This window comes from Betta splendens, chromosome 12 (assembly GCF_900634795.4).
Source record: "Betta splendens chromosome 12, fBetSpl5.4, whole genome shotgun sequence".
Classification (NCBI taxonomy): Eukaryota; Metazoa; Chordata; class Actinopteri; order Anabantiformes; family Osphronemidae; genus Betta; species Betta splendens.
This window is the reverse complement of record NC_040892.2, coordinates 780,461-801,227: the sequence shown is the minus strand read 5'-3', so window position 1 is coordinate 801,227 and position 20,767 is coordinate 780,461. Positions and strand designations below refer to the sequence as shown.

General features: G+C 49.2%; 3 protein-coding genes across 6 annotated transcripts; all 3 read left to right on the top strand.

Moving 5' to 3' along the window:
- Window positions 1-1,486: 1,486 nt before the first annotated feature.
- gfi1b (growth factor independent 1B transcription repressor) lies at window positions 1,487-4,367 on the top strand. Its single transcript, XM_029170024.3, has 7 exons — window positions 1,487-1,740; window positions 2,104-2,204; window positions 2,430-2,600; window positions 3,042-3,241; window positions 3,311-3,448; window positions 3,535-3,700; window positions 3,936-4,367. Exons 2-7 carry the CDS (start codon window positions 2,111-2,113, stop codon window positions 4,112-4,114), a joined length of 948 nt encoding a protein of 315 aa, XP_029025857.1. The 5' UTR covers window positions 1,487-1,740; window positions 2,104-2,110; the 3' UTR covers window positions 4,115-4,367.
- Window positions 4,368-8,706: 4,339 nt separating this feature from the next.
- gtf3c5 (general transcription factor IIIC, polypeptide 5) lies at window positions 8,707-13,314 on the top strand. 3 transcript variants are annotated; one of them, XM_029169134.3, is made up of 11 exons: window positions 8,712-9,060; window positions 10,147-10,357; window positions 10,477-10,687; window positions 10,790-10,967; window positions 11,175-11,279; window positions 11,586-11,700; window positions 11,830-11,910; window positions 12,137-12,225; window positions 12,364-12,446; window positions 12,654-12,796; window positions 13,045-13,314. In XM_029169134.3, the coding sequence occupies exons 1-11, from the start codon at window positions 8,863-8,865 to the stop codon at window positions 13,218-13,220; spliced, it is 1,590 nt and encodes a 529-aa protein (XP_029024967.1). In that variant the 5' UTR covers window positions 8,712-8,862; the 3' UTR covers window positions 13,221-13,314. The 3 variants fall into 3 exon arrangements, with proteins under 3 accessions (XP_055369510.1, XP_029024967.1, XP_029024968.1); XM_029169135.3 differs by having other exon boundaries at window positions 8,713-9,060; window positions 10,147-10,345; XM_055513535.1 differs by lacking the exon at window positions 13,045-13,314 and having other exon boundaries at window positions 8,707-9,060; window positions 12,137-12,235; window positions 12,654-12,794.
- A 14-nt stretch (window positions 13,315-13,328) lies between these two features.
- LOC114866894 (bile salt-activated lipase-like) lies at window positions 13,329-16,797 on the top strand. Of its 2 annotated transcripts, none has more exons than XM_041073162.2 (12): window positions 13,329-13,477; window positions 13,977-14,049; window positions 14,160-14,307; window positions 14,378-14,497; window positions 14,572-14,769; window positions 14,861-14,991; window positions 15,097-15,204; window positions 15,290-15,404; window positions 15,542-15,728; window positions 15,815-16,018; window positions 16,268-16,477; window positions 16,562-16,797. In XM_041073162.2, exons 2-12 carry the CDS (start codon window positions 13,978-13,980, stop codon window positions 16,740-16,742), a joined length of 1,674 nt encoding a protein of 557 aa, XP_040929096.1. In that variant the 5' UTR covers window positions 13,329-13,477; window position 13,977; the 3' UTR covers window positions 16,743-16,797. The 2 variants fall into 2 exon arrangements, with proteins under 2 accessions (XP_040929096.1, XP_055369509.1); XM_055513534.1 differs by having other exon boundaries at window positions 13,349-13,477; window positions 13,561-14,049.
- The last annotated feature ends 3,970 nt before the right edge of the window (window positions 16,798-20,767 follow it).

The window sequence follows — 20,767 nt, the reverse complement described above, 5'->3', positions numbered from 1 at the left end:
CCAGCATCTTACACCCTGCAGTTATGTGCTGCTGGACCTTCTCTGGGGCCTCTTTGCACAGTCTACACCTTATATATATATATATATATATATATATATATATATATATATATATATATATATATATATATATATATATATATATATATATATATATATGACTCAATGCCACACACATGGATCACTGAATGCTTGGAGCTGTACAACATCAACAGAACTCTAAGGGCCTTCATTGCAAACTCGATGAGGTTGTGGAAAACCACACTTGAAGCCAATGGGAAGCCACTTGCCCAAGTATCCATCAAATGTGGCATATACCAAGGAGATGCACTGTCCCCACTCAGAGAAGAACTGGAGAAGGCTTGGAAGGTGAAGGCCACAGTGGTGCCTGTGGTGATCGGAGCACTAGGGGCTGTGACCCCCAAACTGGAGGAGTGGCTACGACAGATCCCTGGAAAAACATCCGAAATCTCAGTCCAGAAAAGTGCAGTCCTAGGAACAGCAAAGATACTGCGCAGAACCCTCAAGCTCCCTGGCCTCTGGTAGAGGACCCGAGCTTGGAAAGTGGATGAGACCACCCGCGGAGGGTGAGAATAGAGTGTGTATATATATATCAGACGACTCATCACCTCCATTGAATCCACCCATAAACAAAGTTAGAAACAACGTCTGTTTTAGACTCTCGTAAAATCAAACTCTTGCATTAAGACTAAAAAGTCCCAAAATAAATGCATGTCACTCAGTTACACTAACTGTCCACAAGGGGTCGCACTTCTGCTTCTTTCGGAACTCAAAGTCACTTGCTGCTAAATTGTTTTTCGACAGTTCATCTCGGTGTTTACTACGGTGATGTTACATGTTGACACGATATGACTTAATTTTACGCCTTATACACCTTTATTATAATACTTAACTAACAGTGTCATGTTTGTCCAGGTGTACGTCCAGGACTTTGGTGTGTCCCATATTCGTGTCACTAAGCATCCTGTAAAAAGTCAGTGAAGGCAGAACGTGGCCATGCTTTAGTGACTACAGACAGAGTCAACAGGACTAATCTCCCGGACTGGTTTGGTGTGTGTATCTTTGGAGGTGCTACAGTCTCATATCATCTTTTGACCATTTAAATCTCACACACAAACCTACAATGCATTATTTTGAGTAAATCCTGTAAGTCAAACACTGTGAGAAATATTTAGGCGGATATGTTGCTGAAATATTCATCATTCTTTGTTCTGTCTGTTATTATTTTTTATTATAAAAATATTTAAATGACATGGTTTTTAAAATAGATTTATTCCTAAAATAAGCGCACATAGTCGTGTAAATGTTGTAAGGTTAAATAAAACGAACTTGTCTTGTCTCTGACCCAGGTTCTTGGTTCGTTAACACCTTTAGACTTTAACGTGAAGGTCTTTAAAGGCACTGTCTGTTTTGTGTAGAGTAACTGTTCCAGCGACGGCGAGGCCTCGTGTTGGTTTACGCAAATATCCAGCTGCAGTTTGGCCTTTTCATTGGCTGAAACCACAGTCAGATTCTCCTTGCGAAATTATCTGATTGAAAATCAGGGAGGGGGAAGAAGAAAGAGCAACAAGTGTGATGCTTTTACACTGCTTTGCTTTTCTGACTTTTACGAAAGGATTTTAGACGCGTTTTCGTCCGCTCAACACAGAGAACGAGGAAATAATTGTTATTATTGTTTTACGTCACATTTACTTTTTGACGGAAGCCGCTGAGTTAACGGTGAGTGTGGATAATGAACCAAGAGTGCCTTTTTCGCTATACTTTAAACTGTGAATATGTGCAAAAGCCGCTAAATTTAACCGTTTCCATTTTCAATGTAACGAATGTAAATTATTTAATGTGCTAATTTAGATTGTTTTACATATGTAAACTTATATTTATTAATATTTCAGATTATTATGTATTAACTACGCACTTGAAATTACAGGATAAACTCTATGTAAATTATAAACTACACAATTAACCAAAGCGTCTTCAATTTACACTGAACGCCTCCACATCAAATGAGCTCTTATTTTGACGTCAATTCTTTATGTGATGGTCTAATATTATCGCTAACATTTCTTTTCTGTTCGCGCATAGGATCGACATGCCTCGCTCATTTCTGGTAAAAAACAAAAGGTGCTCGTCCTTTAACGTTCACCGATCGTATGAGAACGAAGCGAACGAGGCCAAATGCGCAGGTACGAAAAAGTAGCAGTTAAACCATTTGGAGCATTTTCTGCTTTATTGTATTATTTATTGTTCGCACGTGCATAGATGTTTCTGTTGCCGTTTAAACACATGAATATAGTGTTGTAATAATATTAATTATTAAAAATAAATCCATATTTGTAATATTTTTTAAGTGTTTGGGCAGAAGCGGTCCTTTTTGTCTGAATGCATGTTTGTTCCTGCTGGATTTGCAGAAGTGCCAGTGCAGCTGCTGAGCACAGACTCAGAGCAGCCACAGTCGGACCTGCAGTCTTCTCCTTCCGACCGCTGCTCCGTGGACCACGAGGAGGCCGACTGCCCGTCGCCCGTGCACCCGGAGCCGCCCAGGCCCCCTGCGGCCGCCACGCAGCCGTACTACCTGAGCGGTGAGCAGGCGTGTGCTTCCTCTTCCTCCGGCTCTGAGGCCTGACCTAACGCTGTGTGTGTGTGTGTGTGTGTGTGTGTGTGTGTGTGTGTGTGTGTGTGTGTGTGTGTGTGCGTGCGTGCGTGCGTGCGTGCGTGCGTGCGTGCGTGCGTGCGTCCGTGCGTGCGTGTGTGTCTGTGTGTGTGTGTGTGCGTGTGTGCGTGCGTGTGTGTGCGTGTGTGTGCGCTTGCGTGCGTGCGTGTGTTTGTGCGTGTGTGTGTGCGCATGCGTGCGTGCGTGCGTGCGTGTGTGTCTGTGTGTGTGTGTGTGTGCGTGTGTGTGTGCGTGCGTGTGCGTGCGTGTGCGTGCGTGTGCGTGCGTGTGTGTGCGCTTGCGTGCGTGCGTGCGTGTGTTTGTGCGTGTGTGCGCGTGCGTGCGTGTGTTTGTGCGTGTGGCCCCTCAGACTTCCCCTCATTCTACAAGCCGGCGTACGCCTGGGACGCGGTGCCGCCCTACGAGCTGCGGCAGATGAGCTTCAGCCCCACGGTGCTGCAGCACGCCGCCGGTCTGTACGGCCGGAGCCCCCCCCCACCGCAGCCCCTGGACTGCAGCACCCACTACTCGCCCTCCTCCAACACCTACCACTGCATCACCTGTGACAAGGTGGGGACTCAGCAGCTTTACTATGCACACGGTGCTTAGGACCGTGAACACGTTTCCTCTGTGTCCCAGGTTTTCTCCACGCCTCATGGACTGGAGGTCCACGTCAGGAGGTCACACAGTGGAACCAGACCCTTTGGCTGCAGCATCTGCAGAAAGACCTTTGGTCACGCGGTCAGCCTGGAGCAGCACATGAACGTCCACTCTCAGGTACCAAAGGCTGAGTCTGCTGCTGCCTAGTACTTTACCAGCACCACAACTGTCTTCACTCTTTTTTCTCCCGCGGTTTCAATTAGGAAAAAAGTTTTGAGTGCAAGATGTGTGGCAAGTCATTCAAGCGCTCGTCCACGCTGTCCACACACCTGCTCATCCACTCCGACACCAGGCCGTACCCGTGCCAGTACTGCGGCAAGAGGTTCCACCAGAAGTCCGACATGAAGAAGCACACGTACATTCACACGGGTGAGTTACGGAGCGGCTCCATGGTTTCCAGGAGCAATAACTGCTGATAAATCAGAAAAGAAACTTAAACAAATGTGATCCTGATTTGCATATCTGGTTTTCCTGCTTCATGCAAAGCTCTGCTAAAGGAACTCTGCACTTCACATTTGTTGCCAATAAATGTTTGACAAATCTGAACAATGGCACGATTGTACACTTTTTAAGAGGAAAAGCATCCTTGTCTGTTACTTCGCAGGTGAGAAGCCCCACAAATGCCAAGTGTGTGGGAAAGCGTTCAGCCAAAGCTCCAACCTGATCACTCACAGCAGGAAGCACACCGGCTTCAAACCCTTCGGATGTGACATTTGCTCCAAAGGCTTCCAGCGAAAGGTGGACCTGCGCCGGCACCACGAGAGCCAGCACGGCATGAAGTGAGGCCATGAGCCACACGCGCTCAGGGCGGCGGAGGCCACAGATCTGCTTTCATTCAAACAAAGAAGCTGTGAAGTCAGGAAGATGTCAAATACAGGAAAATGTACATAGTTAATATATTGGAGCTTATGATCTGTTTGTGTGCGGATGAGTGGGACCTTTTTTCCTTCGTGTGTGTGTTTGGCTTTTGATAATAACAGATTAGTTAGTAATTAGCTGTTAATGTGCTGGTGGAATAAAGAGTGAACTGATGGTCTCTGGTGGTTCTGTCGCTCTAAGAACGTGTGAAGTGAAACACAATATCCTCTCCTCCGTCGCCACAAGGCAAAAGCCGCTGTTTGTGTAAGACGACGCCATCAACACTGCAAACACAGGTTTTGTCCCCGTTCGCATCTTTCCGTGTGGTTTTCTGAGTCACTTTCCAGTCGGAGCAGGATGTAGAACAACTGTGCGACTGTGGCCTCGGGTGGAAATCTCCTGCAGGACCAGAGATAGGACGCACTGAAGGCCTGCATTCAAATCACCCTCCTGGAACTTCATGCAAATGGGAGCTAGAGCGCGTTCATTCCAGAGAATCGACTAGAAAGCAGATGAAGGGACCAAGTGTTCAGTTGTTACGCAGCAGCGAGAGGTTTTATAATCTCAGTCCAAATCACACTCGCACAAACTGGCAGCCGGACACAATTCATCCACACACCTTTGCACACATCCAGGGGCTCTGGACCTTTTCGCTCTAATGGGACACAGGGATTAATAGGAGGCTGAGAAGGGATTGATGGCTCCGTCAACTGTCACCACACCCACTCAGGCTGTTGGATTTACTTCAACAAACAAATGGCAGCTCTAACGAAGCCTCACCACCTTCCTCAAACACCAAACCTGTTGGGACTTTAAGCTGCTCCAGGCAAATCACATCAAGCTGACAGGGAACGAGTGTCGCATCAGTGGAGTTCCTCACAACGATTCTGACTGAGACGAGCAGAGTGATAGATTGTAAAGAATATCACAGCATCGGCGCCAGTAACTCCAGCTAAGAGCAGAGCATTAGGCCCATCTCACCTGAAGCACCGCGCCTCACAGAACCAACCTCCCACTCAAAACTCCCAGTCATTCCTGGAACTCAGGGTCCCGGCTTCAGAAATCAGTGTCTGCATGGTGGACGTGGAGACGCGAGGGCTTACTGTCTGGCAAACAAATCTGAGGGCTTTATGCAAAATGTGTTTGCATTACCAGGGCAACAGGGTCCGTTGTGATCCTGAGCCACAGTTACTGCAGGTCTGCTGCCGCGTGACGTGACGGAGGACAGGACCCGGAGAAAACACAGGTGGAGGATCGTCCTGGGTGGGACCACACAAACAGGACGTGGGTCCTGGAGGGGAGGAGTGATGCTGCCTGGGGATAAGCGTTCACTGGAAACAGGTGAAGGGATCAGCGCTTTGTTCAGTGGAGTCATTCTTCCAACAATCACGGTCTTAACGCCTCGTTTGACACACACATTTCTGCCGATCAGCGAAGAGCTGAATAAAATCAAACTTTGAGTCATTTTCAATCCCAGTGGAAAGGGCTGTCGGAGTCACACACTGAAAACACAGAGGCTAAGATTTGTTTTGCAAATGAGTTCTATGCAAATGAGGCTGTAACCAGTAGAGTGACAACACGGACGGAGAACACGCCAGAGGCAATGGCGACTGAAGGCAGAGCAGGAGATGCACATCCCAGAAAAGCAAACAAACACCGCTGGAATGTGAGTCTACAACACTCACACAAACTGTCCTGTTGGCACAACTTCTCCACCCGCGTCTGCAACTGTCTGATCAAGAAGTTTGTCAGAAACCCCTCGTCTCCTTCAGCCGTTAAGGCTTTGATTATATAATTAATAACTGAAATGATCAAATCACCATGAAACCAAAAATGGTTTATCTCCACTAAGACTCTGTCACTATATAAGTTATAAACCACTCACAGAACGTTATTTAGTGTCTAAAAAGTATTTTATGACAAAAAATAACAAAATAAATATAATATATGAAAGAAAAATAACAACAAAATAAGAAACTTTGACCGAACAGAACAGAAATATGATGAAAGGAACAGTTATTGATTGTTTCTATCAGTTATAAAGGTTTTAGGGGACACAACGTCACAAAGTTAGGCGTTAAATCAGTCATAATGACACAGTGTCAGAGAGAGAACGGGGCTGTCAGCAGATTTCCTGTGGGACCACATCCGCCGCTGTCACACTGAGGGTGTGATGCCGTCTGGAGCCGCGGCTGCTGCTCTCCTGCAGATAAGTGCTGTGATGATGTGTCCAACAGGCCACGCCCACTCAGCGGCGCTGAGGGGAAACCGTCAGAACCCATTTATCCATCCGTCACAGGTTAATTGACCTCGTGTGAGAACCTGCTGTGTTGAGGGGTCCGGGTCTGGGTCGGTGCTGATCCACAGAGAACTTCTCTGTGTCTCTGTCATCTGACATCAAATCTTTGAGTGAAATGTTTCAGCTGGTTCGTCATCATGAACTTTTGAGCTTCTGTTTTTAGCCGATGGTATAACCGGTTGACTTTGTTCAGGCCTCAGTGAGTCCGGTTCTGTTATCGGCACGTTGAGCAGCTCCGTGAAAGTTGTGACCAAATCGTCACATTACGGCCACTTGCACAATAATTGACCAAAGTGCTGCACAAGCTGTAGCAGATAACCGTCTTTTGCTTTGCCTACACAAATTGGATGGGCCTGTGGGCGGAGCCAGACGTCGACATCATACGTCTAAATATGGACATAGGTTTAAAAATGTTCCTTTAACTGACAAACAGCTGCACGTCCAAAGAGCTGACAGACGAGATGACAGCAGAGCCGTGAGAAGCTGAGGCCGAGGGCTCAGCACGCTCTGCGACAGGCAGCAGGCGGCGGAGGATGCTGATAAGCTTATCACGGCCTCGCCACACTCCAACGGCTGGAACAGGCCTGCAGGAGGCAGGGAGGAGCGGACAGGCCGGCCGCTGAGATAGCAGCTGGAGGAGGAGAGGTCCTCACCATCCTCAGCACCTTCACACAAAACTCAAAGGGGACAGAGCTGCACGGCGACGGCAACGCTTCTTTAGAAGATGTCAACATTCACCAAGGTGTCGTTTCCTTGATCATCAAAAACACAAATACTCCACATGAACGCCAGGATGTCAAAAAGAAGCGACAGCAGCCGTTCCAGTCAGACTCTGTGACTGCAATAGAATGGATCTGGACTGGACTTTACTACGAACCGACGGCCACCCTGCTGCGTTACCCAGAATCAGAGGACGGCCCTAATCAGGTCCATCTCTGTTTATCCAGTACAGAGATTCATCCCGGAACTGCTTTGCCTACTTTAGCAGACGGACAGAAAAACATTGGCTCTTTCAAAAACAAACACTAAATGCACCTCCAAGAAGAACAGAACCGACACATTCACGTCAGGTTTTAGTTTCACACATTTAAAAACACTCACGCTAAGTCCATGTGGTTCCTGTGGTCAAAGGTCACATCCACAATGTAATAAACACAATGTCATGCTCACGTTTTGTATCTGCATGTTTTCACTGGGGGTAGAATTCACTTATTATCATAAAGCTGAACCAACTCTGTCCACATGATGTCAAACATTTAGCCCTTCAGAGACATCAGACTCGGGCTGTAACATTCAGCTCCATTCTCCCACAAACACAATAAGTCTGTACATAACAAATGATCTGAAAAGTGCATCACTGGAAAAAAGTTCCAATATATGGACTCAAAGGACATTGATTGAGCAGTTTGGAGGTGACGGTGTGTTGGTAAAGGCTGTCCCTTAAAGGCCCAGAAAAAGAAGACAAACTAGAACCAAAGCAAACAGAGTCACGTAAGGCTGTAATTGACTGTACTAGAGCATCTTAAATAACTGAACACACAGAAACACACCGTAAATACACAGACAGCAGTTTCCTCAGAGTCCGATTTCTTCTCATATGATGACAATGTGTTGACAAGGTCTAGGAGGGACATGCCCCAAATCCTCTTTACTCAGGTAACTGACAACAGTGGTTTTGGCAGTGCAAACACACTTTTACCAGCTGATAAAATGTCCTGTCTCCAGGATATAATAACACATAATAAGTTATTAAAACAAGCTCTTAACAGTATCATTAGATACATTCAAGTATTTCTTTTGAATTGTCTTTACAGTATTTGAGACATGTGGTATTCACACATCTTTTACCTTGAGTCCATCCACACCGCCACCATGTGGCCAAAGGCTGCTTAGGTACAGACGACTGAATTTAAAATGTATATACATTTTAATAGATAAAACAAACTAAAAACATTCAGTGGAAGAGACCAGAGACTCAAATAAATAGTAAATGATTAACTGTTTTGTTTAATGTAAATAGAAAAAGTCTTTTTCATAATACAAATACAACTTCCAATCTTGGAATGACAAAACATTAAACGACAAAAGGATTGTAATTAACTTAAAATTTGAGTTGACTTGCAAATTTAAATATTTTAAATCACAATAATTAGAATTTTAAACATCCAGGTCTGTGAATTGTCGAAACTAAAGAAAACACCACGGAACCATGAGTCCACTGTCGTTTCCACACGGCGTTATTTTGTTCTTGGACATTTTCACGCTGCTGCAGTCGCTTTTACTTTGACATAAACCAAAGTGTTTTGCTCGTTTGTGGACGTTATTAAACGTCGTACTTTGCCTTCATGTACCGCCACCAGTAGAACTAACCCAGATGGAGGTTACCAAGACGATGAAACTGGGCTTTAGCCTGAAGGAACTGAGTCTGTCGCGCTGCACCGGGGATGTTCCGGGAGGTTCGTCCACCGTGGAGCTGCGGGACAGCCGGCTGGTGTGTGTGGAGTATCCGGCGGTGATCAAGAGTGTGGATAAAGTGCTGGAGACTCTGGGTGGTGAACAGACAGTGTCCAAAGTAAGTGAAATGTAGCGGGTTCTACTCTGCTTCTTCATATGTGACGATTTTAAACCGTGGTTATGAAGGTAAACGGCCCACTGAGCCCTTCGGCGGCTCATTGAATGATTTGTACTTTTCCCATAGTTCATCACAACCGGTCTCAACGTTAATGTTTCAACCGAGGCTGTCAAACCTGCCCTGGTTCACCCACCGCGCTCAAATGAGCCGCCGCTATAGGCAAAGTGCGCGATTAGTACGATACTTACGGTAATAGTGTTGACCTCTTAATAGCGAACAATGGGAACGATATTAGATCCTGAACGAAACCTAATGTAAATGCAAATATTTTCACAGAACAGAATTTACTGTGTGTTTTTGAAAATATCCAATAATGAAATAAATTGTGAAAAATGCAATCGGGCCTTTTCCCGATACTTCGAAATAAATAAAACCCTTTCTTCAAATTAGTAAAACACCGTTCCTACACAGTACTACCTAGTACTTCATGAGGCACTACCACGGCAAATATCTACTCATATTAGTGCATCGTTTTGGAATAATCCATAGTATCTAAACTATCCTACAGTAAACCGCCTTGACATGATTGACTGAACTTTGACCTTTAAAAAACGTCAATAAAAGGTAATTCAATATTAAAGGTCAGCGTTTAGTCAGTGATATCAAGGCTCTTTACTGTAGGATAATTTCGTAATGGTTTATTCCAACACAATGCAGTAATATGAGTTGATATTTGCTATGATAGTAGTCCATGAAGTATTAACTAGTACTGTGAAGGAACGAAACTACTACTAATTTGAGGGAAAAGGCCAATTGCATTTTATAATATATTTCATTAATGAATATTTCCAAACATACACAGTAAATTCTATCATTCACAGTAGGTTTCAATCAGCAGTAGTTGTAATATCAGTTTCATTGTTCGCTATTCCTTGTCCCTTCTCAGTGGCCGTTACCGTAAGTATCGCACGAATCGCGCACTATAGCGACGGCTGATTTGACCAAGAAAAAGCCAACGGCGGCTCATTTGAGCGCGGTGTAACCTGCATTTTTCTGACACCTGTGAATGTTTCCTGTTTCCCGCAGACCTTTGCTCACCCTAACCGGCGCCTTGAGCTGCATTTCCGACCTCAGGATCCTTTCTGTCACTCTCTGTATGGAAACCGCTTCTCCTCCAGCAACCTCCTCCTCAGAGTTCGGCGGCGGGTGCGAAAAACGGATCCTAAAGATGTAAAGATCCGCATGGATGTGCTCGGAGTCATAGGAACAACATATAAATTCCAAGGTTACATTAAAAGTAGTTAAAATCAAATTCCACTGCATGATAATAATCATAGAACCATTATTTAAGCATCTCTGAATCAAATCAGTCGAGATGATGTGAGGTTGACTGTTCCTGTGTTGTGGTGTTTTCAGGGCTGGCAGACTTTCAGTGTCTGGCCGTACATTCAGAAAAGGGAGAAAACACATCTTTATACGACAAAATCATCCTCCAAAAACCGGAGAATCAAGAGTTCTTTGAGCAGCCGGTGCCTTCCTTTCTTCCTCCAGCCATTTTCTCTCGCCTCGACAGTCCCGTGGATTATTTCTACCGCCCTGATGTCCAGCATCAGAGTGTAACACCTGGGTGAGAAAGGAAATCAGGACACTTGTATTAATTCACTTTGTCCAATGGCCTTTCTGTGCCTAATCCTGCTGTAGTGGTAGGTTGAAACTGTTCTCTTTGTAGCCAGGTTAACAAGAAGAACGTCATTGGTCTGACTCGTGCTCGCCGGCCAAATAATGCCATATTCGTCAGCTTCAGTGATCCCACTGTGCCCTCCGAGTGCCTGGAGGCGGCAAAGCAAAACTGGGCACGAATCTGCCTGAAGGATGCTGACAAAGAGGCTGAAGAGAAATTGAAAGAGGTATTGTATGTGTGCTGATGTGTTCATGGTTCCTATTTCTATGTGTACACAGAAGCTTTAAACAGCAGAATAACTAAATGCACAGTGTTTGCTCATGACAAGAATGAATGATATGTGCTTGAAGTTGGAAAGTATGGTTATATAATCTTCCACAGCTATGGAACCATCACCCTTTATCTTATCTCACACCAAACATTTTGTGGCTAGATGTTTGAGAGACGGCCCATCTGGTCTCGGAACGCAGTCAAGGCCAACGTCAACCTCCACCCTGATAAAATGAAACTGCTGCTGCCCGTCTTTGCCTACTACATGGTGAGCTGAAGCCAACTGTGCCTGGGAACGAGATTGCGGTTGCACTCCTGCTGCTAATTTCTCAGATATATTTTGAAAACTGTGAACAATGGAAAACTGATCATTGGCAACAGAAAATGAGAAGGCGACGTCACACTCTGAGTTTTAAATTTCTGTTGTGAATTTTAAAAAAGCTCATAACCCCCCCACTAAGTGTGATGTAAATTTAACCCTTTAAACCTTATGGGGGAGTTGCTCGTGATCAGGATTTGTACTCTTGTGCTTTTTTCCATCACCAAACATTGTGTTTTACATCCACTGTGGTAGGTGACAGGACCCTGGAGAAGCCTGTGGGTGAGGCTGGGCTACGACCCTCGACAGGCCGCAGATTCCAAGAAGTATCAGATGCTGGACTTCAGGATCCGCTGCAGTGGCAAGCATGGTAAGAGTCTCAGACAGAACAGGCCAGCTGCTAAGAGTAACAATAATATTATTCAGGGATGTTCCAAAAAAGGTGGACGCCTTTCTATGTGGTGCATACTTTGTTCCCTCTTGCTTGTGTCTCTTTCAGGATATTCACTATCTGACATGCCAGTAAAAGCTAAGAGGAGCGCCCTCAATTACAGTCTGCCCAACACCTTGAACAAGGCGGGTCAGTGTGTTCACAGACATCTGTCTAAAATGGGGATGGGACGTTCTTACTGCTCACATTTTGTCATAGTAGAGAAAGCTCAGGTGAAACTAAAACATATAACATATTTAAAAGTCAGGAACAGCTACTATATTCCACAGCCTCACTGCATCACAGTACCAGTCCTCTGTAATTTGCAGTGCTTCGCTGCTGTTGCCAACACAGACTGCTGCGTTTAATTTTCCAGTTCCTCAGCCAGCCAGCGTGATGGGCCTGCCAGCTCAGGAGGGGCCGAGCACCAGTCGAGAGCCAGCCCCCGTCACACACCAGCTCAAGGTCAGCGGAGGTCCGGTGCACACGTGCTGCTGGTTCTAAGTGTAAAATCAAAGCATCTAATGAGTTGAAGTTTTTATTAGTGTGTAGTTATGATCACACCTGCCTTGTTATCTACACGCTGTTCTTTTACCCCTGCAGGAATCATCCTACATTTTCCGAGAAGGAATGCTGCCTCCTCACAGGCAGATGTTTTACCAGCTGTGTGATCTGCATGTGGAAAGGTACTGAGCTGAGAGACAGCAAGTGTTTTAACTGTCTCTGGGTTTTAACAGGACGGCTAAAACAGTGCTCTGCTGATCCTATATTTTGTCTCCTATCCCCTTCCAGCTATTTTCACCTATTAAACCTAAATGTATTGTTTTATTTCATTTATTGGGTTCCATCAGAATTTACCAACACAAGCCAATAAGAATTGTATTTTTATCCAGCATTCAGCAGGTGATTGAGCAGAACAGTGGCAGTGAGCAGGCGTGCGATGAGCGCGATGGCTGGTGTGTCCTCGGCACCACTGACAAGCTGAGAGACATGATCTCAGGAATGATCAAGAAGGTCGTCCAAGCCCAGAAACCAGGTAAGAAAGACTGGACCATACAATCAGAAAAGATGTTTAATTTAAAGCACCTTTAGTTGAACAGTCAGACCTCCACTCTAGAAACGCAAGCAAAACATACTGGAATGGCCAAAGAAACATTGGTTCCTGATACCAGATACCAGGACATACGAAAGTCTGAAAGATGTGCAGAGAAGAGCAGAAAGGAGGACTGTGATCACTGAGGTAGATGGATGACAGATGAGCTTAACGTTATTTCTCTCTGTCAGCAATGCCAGAAGCCCCAACAAGACGCAGACGCAGAGGCCTGAGTTCAAATTTCTGGAGAGAAGCTGAAGAAGCGGACGAAGAAGATGAAGAGGAGGAGGAGGATGACGACGAAGAGTTCCTGCCATCGGAGGGAAGTGAAAATGAGATGGAGACAGAAATCCTTGATTACATGTGACATAATGCCCAGAATGTTTCCTGTCTGTCAGCTTTCTTTGTAAAACACGTGATTTATTAAGTTAAATAAAGGTTCATGGCTTTTGACCAGTAAATCTCTGTCTGCTCTGATGTTGAACTACAGCCACACGGGTTCTGAGGTCTGTTGGAGAACCACTATTATTAAACATCACATCCTGCTTCCTCCTGTTTGTGCTACAACCCCGTGCCCTCACTCAGATTCATTTGTGTCCTTCTGTCGGACAAAATCAGGTTCAGGTAACTTTGTGGAAACGCTCCTGTAACTGGAACTGATATTGTTAGTTTGTGTTGCTTGCTGAAGGCGATAAACTTATTTATAGGCCACAGGGCCACGTCTGGCTCCAACAGAGGAACCTAAAGCCGCCTAGACAGCTGTGTCAACTTGCAGCTACAGTGTTTGCAAAGAACCAACACGAAGCGTGAAGAGATCAAAAACACAATGACTACGGCGTCCACCCTCACATACGTAGGTTGACCTATGCTCACAGGGTCAATGCATATAAAACAGCTGATCAGGTTCACAAAATCATTAAAAGTCTCTGGGAAAAGATGCTGAGCCATATAATGGGCTTCATTTGTTATTCGGTCTAATTTGGAGGTTTAAGCGTTATGTAAGGGTGAGAAAAGGCAGCAGAGGGTTGGAACTGAGGTCAGGTGTGTGTGCGTGTGTGCGCGTGTGTGTGGAGGGGGGGGGCTTCCTTATAAAACTCTAATCCACAATCAACCTGTGTCACAGTATGGCAGCCATGGCCGGACTGGGGATTTTCATAGCGATCGCCGTGCTTCTGGAGACGGCCTCTGGAGCGTCTGTAAGTGCCGCCCACTGTGTCCACGCAGCCACAGGCCAGGGCTTCATGCGTTCAGTGGTTTAGAACATTAGGAGGCCTCTTGTTTTGATCTGAATGTTGTCCTGCTACAGCTGGGGCAGGTTCACACAGAGGGAGGGATCGTTGAGGGCAAGAACCATCGTGTTAGACTTGGCCGGTACATGGACGTCTTCAGGGGGATTCCTTATGCTGCTCCACCAAGAAAGTTTGAGAAACCAGTGCCTCACCCGGGCTGGGACGGTGGGTGGTGACAGAAAACACTTTGGCTGTAAATATTTAGGGGCCCTAACCCTATACTTGTCTTGGTCAGGGGTTCTGAAGGCCACTGAGTTCAAGCATAGATGCCTTCAGCTGAATCTGCTCATGACTGGTACCATGGGCGGTGAGGACTGTCTGTACCTCAACGTCTGGGTTCCTCAACGCCGATCAGGTAAAACATCAGAGCGGTGCTGAGTCTCATCCGTGTGGTCTCTCTCAGTGGCTGCAGTGGTCTTTGCTCCCCAGTGTCCACTGGTCTGCCAGTCATGGTCTGGATCTACGGAGGAGCCTTCCTGATGGGAGGCTCGATGGGTGCGAACTTCCTGGACAACTATCTGTACGACGGGCAGGAGATCGCAGACAGAGGAGACGTCATTGTGGTGACGCTGGGATACCGAGTGGGAACGCTGGGCTTCCTGAGTACTGGAGATGGAGACCTGCCCGGTAGGTGTCAGGTCACCGCTGCAACGGCTGCAGCTTTGCTGGGTGTCGGCTTCTCCAGTTCCACTTGATCCTCCATGAATAAATGTTTCAGGAAACTACGGTCTGTGGGACCAGCAAGCCGCCATCGCCTGGGTGAGCAGGAACATCCGGGCCTTTGGAGGAGACCCTGACAACATCACCGTCTTTGGCGAGTCTGCAGGAGGAGCGAGCGTCAGCTTCCAGGTGATGCTTGTCTCTGTGTGTTTAGCTGCCGCTGCTCTGTTTGTGTGTAGAGGTTGAATTAGCCAACGGCTCAGATTCCTAACTACTTATTCCTCCCGCCCACAGACACTCACTCCTCACAACAGGGGACTGTTCAAACGGGCCATATCCCAGAGCGGAGTTGCCCTGTGCCCGTGGGCAGTCAACAGGAACCCGCGCAGGTTTGCTGAGGAGGTACCCAGCAGTTTCTGACCTTCTGCACTTCCTCTGTGGTGGAACTTCACATCTGGAGGATCTGATGCTGTGATCCTCTCCCCAGGTCGCTATAAGGGTGGGCTGCCCCACTAACGAGAAGATGGCGGCCTGTTTGAAGATGACCGACCCTGTGACCCTGACGATGGCCGGCACGCTCAGTCTGTCCAGCTCAGTCGACAGTAAGGACCACACGGTGCTCTGCATTCATATCACCCAGCGAAGGCAAAACCATGAGGAGGAGGAGGAGGAGGAGGCAGAGCCCACATCTGGGCCTTGTGCTGCTTATAGACTGTCACATGTCATCTTTTGCTCTCAGACCCGCTGGTCTACAACCTGGTCCTGTCTCCGGTCATCGACGGTGACTTCCTGCCAGACGAGCCTCATAATCTGTTCCACAACGCCGCAGACATCGACTACATCATTGGAGTCAACGACATGGACGGACACCTGTTCACTGCCTTGGATGTTCCTTCAGTCAACTCCGTGCTGGTGGACACCCCAGTGTGAGTCCAGGTTACAGGATCTCGGGATTTCAACGTGTGTTTGCAGGAGGTGTTTTATCAGACCTCCCGTTTCTCCCCTAACGTAGTGACGATGTGAAGAGGCTCCTGGGCTCCTACACGAAGGAGAAGGGCGTGGCTGGACTGCAGAAGGCGTATTCTACCTATTCGTCAAACTGGGGCTCTAATCCCAGTCAGGAGACCATCAAAAAAACCATAGTGGGGATCGGGACGGACTACATCTTCCTAGTTCCTGCACAGACAGCTCTCTACCTTCACGCCTCCAACGCAACGTGAGCACATTTAGCATTAGAGCATTTAGCATTAGAGCAGTGTGGGTTGTTAGAGCAGTTTTCAGGTGACCATTGGTCCTTCGGCTCCTCACTTTGCTTTAGAAGCTACAACACTACCCTGTACTGATAGTATTCCTAGTGTAACTCATCACATTAAGACCTTTATCCCTTGTTGTGAATGTCATTGGCTCCTTTATCATATACTTACTCCACAGCGCTGTGCTTTGTGTTGTCTCTGTCTCGGCACAGAACCGGACGGACCTACTCATACGTCTTCTCTCAGCCCAACCGCATGGGAGGCATTGGCAAACCGTACCCCAGCTGGATGGGAGCCGACCACGCAGACGACCTGCAGTATGTGTTTGGGAAGCCCTTCACCACGCGGCTGGGCTACTGGCCTTGGCACCGGAAGGTGTCTCGCTATATGATCGCCTACTGGACCAACTTTGCCAGAACTGGGTATGACTCTGCCAAAAGACACAAGCGCAGACCCAAACAACCTAAACCGGCCTCAGCTTTACCGTTTCTGTTTGGCGTCCACAGAGACCCCAACGTTGGGAACCTGGAGGTGCCGGTGACCTGGCCCACATTCACCAACGAGGAGCAGTACCTGGAGATCAACTCTGACATGGACAAGAACTACGTGGGTCGGAAGATGAGGCTGCCCTTCGTCCGCTTCTGGGCCAGCGTCCTGCCCAGTCTCCCCACAACCACCTCAGAATGACAAGAGCAGATTCAGAGCATCGCTTCATGAGAAATAAACTGAACGATATGAAATACTTTTCTTCATGTGCCTCATTAAATGTATTACAGAATCTACCCACCAGCACTTATTTAAGTTCTACTGTAACATATGGTGACATGTCTCTTTCCATTCCTGCCTGTTGTGGTTGTAAATTATCAGACCTTCTTGTTGTTATGTTATCGTTTGTTCTTTTTTTCAACAACTATTATTCACTTCCATTCAATGATTCAACCACTACAGCTTTGTGTGTGTTCTGTCATCTGTTCATCAGCTACTTCTCATCAATAAATGTTGCACTTCACAATAAATTTCACCACATAATGATTAAGAAGCAGAACTGGGGTGGGTTTGTCTGCTGCACGATGAAGGCTGAGGCGGCGCTGAATCCACACGTGGCTGGTTAGCAGCACACCGACGCACGGTCCCATCACCAGCTGAGGGCCAGAATCCAGCTGAGGGCCAACATCCAGCTCATGCTGAGGGCCAGCATCCAGCTGAGGGCCAGAATCCAGCTGAGGGTCAGTATCCAGCTGAGGGCCAGCATCCAGCTGAGGGCCAGCATCCAGCTGAGGGCCAACATCCAGCTCTAGCTGAGGGCCTGCATCCAGCTGAGGGCCAGAATCCAGCTGAGGGCCAGCATCCAGCTGAGGGCCAGCATCCAGCTGAGGGCCAACATCCAGCTCTAGCTGAGGGCCTGCATCCAGCTGAGGGCCAGAATCCAGCTGAGGGCCAACATCCAGCTCATGCTGAGGGCCTGCATCCAGCTCTACCTGAGGGCCAACATCCAGCTGAGGGCCTGCATCCAGCTGAGGGTCTGCATCCAGCTGAGGGTCTGCATCCACCTGAGGGCCAACATCCAGCTGAGGGCCAGCATCCAGCTAAGGGCCAACATCCAGCTCCAGCTGAGGGTCTGCATCCACCTGAGGGCCAACATACAGCTGAGGGCCAGCATCCAGCTAAGGGCCAACATCCAGCTCCAGCTGAGGGCCAGCATCCAGCTGAGGGCCAGCATGCAGCTGAGGGCCTGCATCCAGCTGAGGGCCAGCATCCAGCTGAGGGCCAGAATTCAGCTCCAGCTGAGGGCCAGCATGCAGCTGAGGGCCAGAATCCAGCTGAGGGCCAACATCCAGCTCATGCTGAGGGCCTGCATCCAGCTCTAGCTGAGGGCCAACATCCAGCTGAGGGCCTGCATCCAGCTGAGGGTCTACATCCAGCTGAGGGCCAACATCCAGCTAAGGGCCAACATCCAGCTCCAGCTGAGGGTCTGCATCCACCTGAGGGCCAACATCCAGCTGAGGGCCTGCATCCAGCTAAGGGCCAACATCCAGCTCCAGCTGAGGGTCTGCATCCAGCTGAGGGCCAACATCCACCTCCAGCTGAGGGCCTGCATCCAGCTGAGGGCCAACATCCACCTCCAGCTGAGGGCCAACATCCAGCTCCAGCTGAGGGCCAGCATCCAGCTGAGGGCCAACATCCAACTCCAGTTGAGGGCCAACATCCAGCTCATGCTGAGGGCCAGCATCCAGCTGAGGGCCAGCATTCAGCTGAGGGCCAGAATCCAGCTGAGGGCCAGCATCCAGCTGAGGGCCAACATCCAGCTCTAGCTGAGGGCCTGCATCCAGCTGAGGGCCAGAATCCAGCTGAGGGCCAACATCCAGCTCATGCTGAGGGCCAACATCCAGCTGAGGGCCTGCATCCAGCTGAGGGTCTGCATCCAGCTAAAGGCCAACATGCAGCTGAGGGCCAGCTTCCAGCTGAGGGCCAGTATTCAGCTCCAGCTGAGGGCCAGCATTCAGCTGAGGGTCTGCATCCAGCTGAGGGCCAACATCCAGCTCCAGCTGAGGGCCAGCATCCAGCTGAGGGTCTGCATCCAGCTGAGGGCCTGCATCCAGCTGAGGGCCAGCATCCAGCTGAGGGTCTGCATCCAGCTGAGGGCCAACATCCAGATCATGCTGAGGGCCTGCATCCAGCTCTAGCTGAGGGCCAACATCCAGCTGAGGGCCAGCATGCAGCTGAGGGCCTGCATCCAGCTGAGGGCCAGCATCCAGCTGAGGGCCAGCATCCAGCTGAGGGCCAGAATTCAGCTCCAGCTGAGGGCCAGCATGCAGCTGAGGGCCAGAATCCAGCTGAGGGCCAACATCCAGCTCATGCTGAGGGCCTGCATCCAGCTCTAGCTGAGGGCCAACATCCAGCTGAGGGCCTGCATCCAGCTGAGGGTCTGCATCCAGCTGAGGGCCAACATCCAGCTAAGGGCCAACATCCAGCTCCAGCTGAGGGTCTGCATCCACCTGAGGGCCAACATCCAGCTGAGGGCCAGCATCCAGCTAAGGGCCAACATCCAGCTCCAGCTGAGGGCCTGCATCCAGCTGAGGGCCAACATCCACCTCCAGCTGAGGGCCAACATCCAGCTCCAGCTGAGGGCCAGCATCCAGCTGAGGGCCAACATCCAACTCCAGTTGAGGGCCAACATCCAGCTCATGCTGAGGGCCAGCATCCAGCTGAGGGCCAGAATCCAGCTGAGGGCCAGCATCCAGCTGAGGGCCAACATCCAGCTCTAGCTGAGGGCCTGCATCCAGCTGAGGGCCAGAATCCAGCTGAGGGCCAACATCCAGCTCATGCTGAGGGCCAACATCCAGCTGAGGGCCTGCATCCAGCTGAGGGTCTGCATCCAGCTGAGGGCCTGCATCCAGCTGAGGGCCTGCATCCATCTCATGCTGAGGGCCAACATGCAGCTGAGGGCCAGCTTCCAGCTGAGGGCCAGTATTCAGCTCCAGCTGAGGGCCAGCATTCAGCTGAGGGTCTGCATCCAGCTGAGGGCCAACATCCAGCTCCAGCTGAGGGCCAGCATCCAGCTGAGGGTCTGCATCCAGCTGAGGGTCTGCATCCAGCTGAGGGCCAACATCCTGCTCCAGCTGAGGGCCTGCATCCAGCTGAGGGTCTGCATCCAGCTGAGGGCCAACATCCAGCTCCAGCTGAGGGTCTGCATCCAGCTGAGGGCCAACATCCAGCTCCAGCTGAGGGCCAGCATCCAGCTGAGGGCCAGCATTCAGCTCCAGCTGAGGGCCAGCATGCAGCTGAGGGCCTGCATCCAGTTGAGGGCCAACATCCACCTCCAGCTGAGGGCCAACATCCAGCTCCAGCTGAGGGCCAGCATCCAGCTGAGGGCCAGAATCCAGCTGAGGGCCAACATCCAGATCATGCTGAGGGCCTGCATCCAGCTCTAGCTGAGGGCCAACATCCAGCTGAGGGCCTGCATCCAGCTGAGGGTCTGCATCCAGCTGAGGGCCAACATCCTGCTCCAGCTGAGGGCCTGCATCCAGCTGAGGGCCAACATCCAGCTGAGGGCCTGCATCCAGCTGAGGGTCTGCATCCAGCTGAGGGCCAACATCCAGATCATGCTGAGGGCCTGCATCCAGCTCTAGCTGAGGGCCAACATCCAGCTGAGGGCCTGCATCCAGCTGAGGGTCTGCATCCACCTGAGGGCCTGCATCCATCTCATGCTGAGGGCCAACATGGAGCTGAGGGCCAGCTTCCAGCTGAGGGCCAGCATCCAGGTGAGGGCCTGCATTAGCAGCCACACACAACGACCCTGATGCTCTGGGCTTTGGCACCTTTTGCTGCAGATCAGAACACAGAGTGGACTTCGTCTCCCGTGTGCGCCGCTGAGGCTTGACATCCATGGACCGGTCATCGTCCTCCTCTGGGCTCTGACACAACTCCTTCCACTGGCCTGATTCCCCTGCTGCTAATGCATCAACATTAGGGACAAAACGCTGATTTTCTGTGCGCCATGAGCCGCCACGGAGGCGCCACAGTGTTAACTTGACCGTCGTAGAAGGCAGTCAGGTGCTGAGACGCACTGGACCTGCGGTACCTGTCATAGATCAGGGTCCAGGGAGAAGGAAGTGACGGTGCAGTTGCTGGTAGTTCGATCATCTGTGGCTCCAGACGTGAACTCTGCAGCGAGCTGTGAGCAGAGGTCTCCTGAGAAAAGAGGTCTCCTG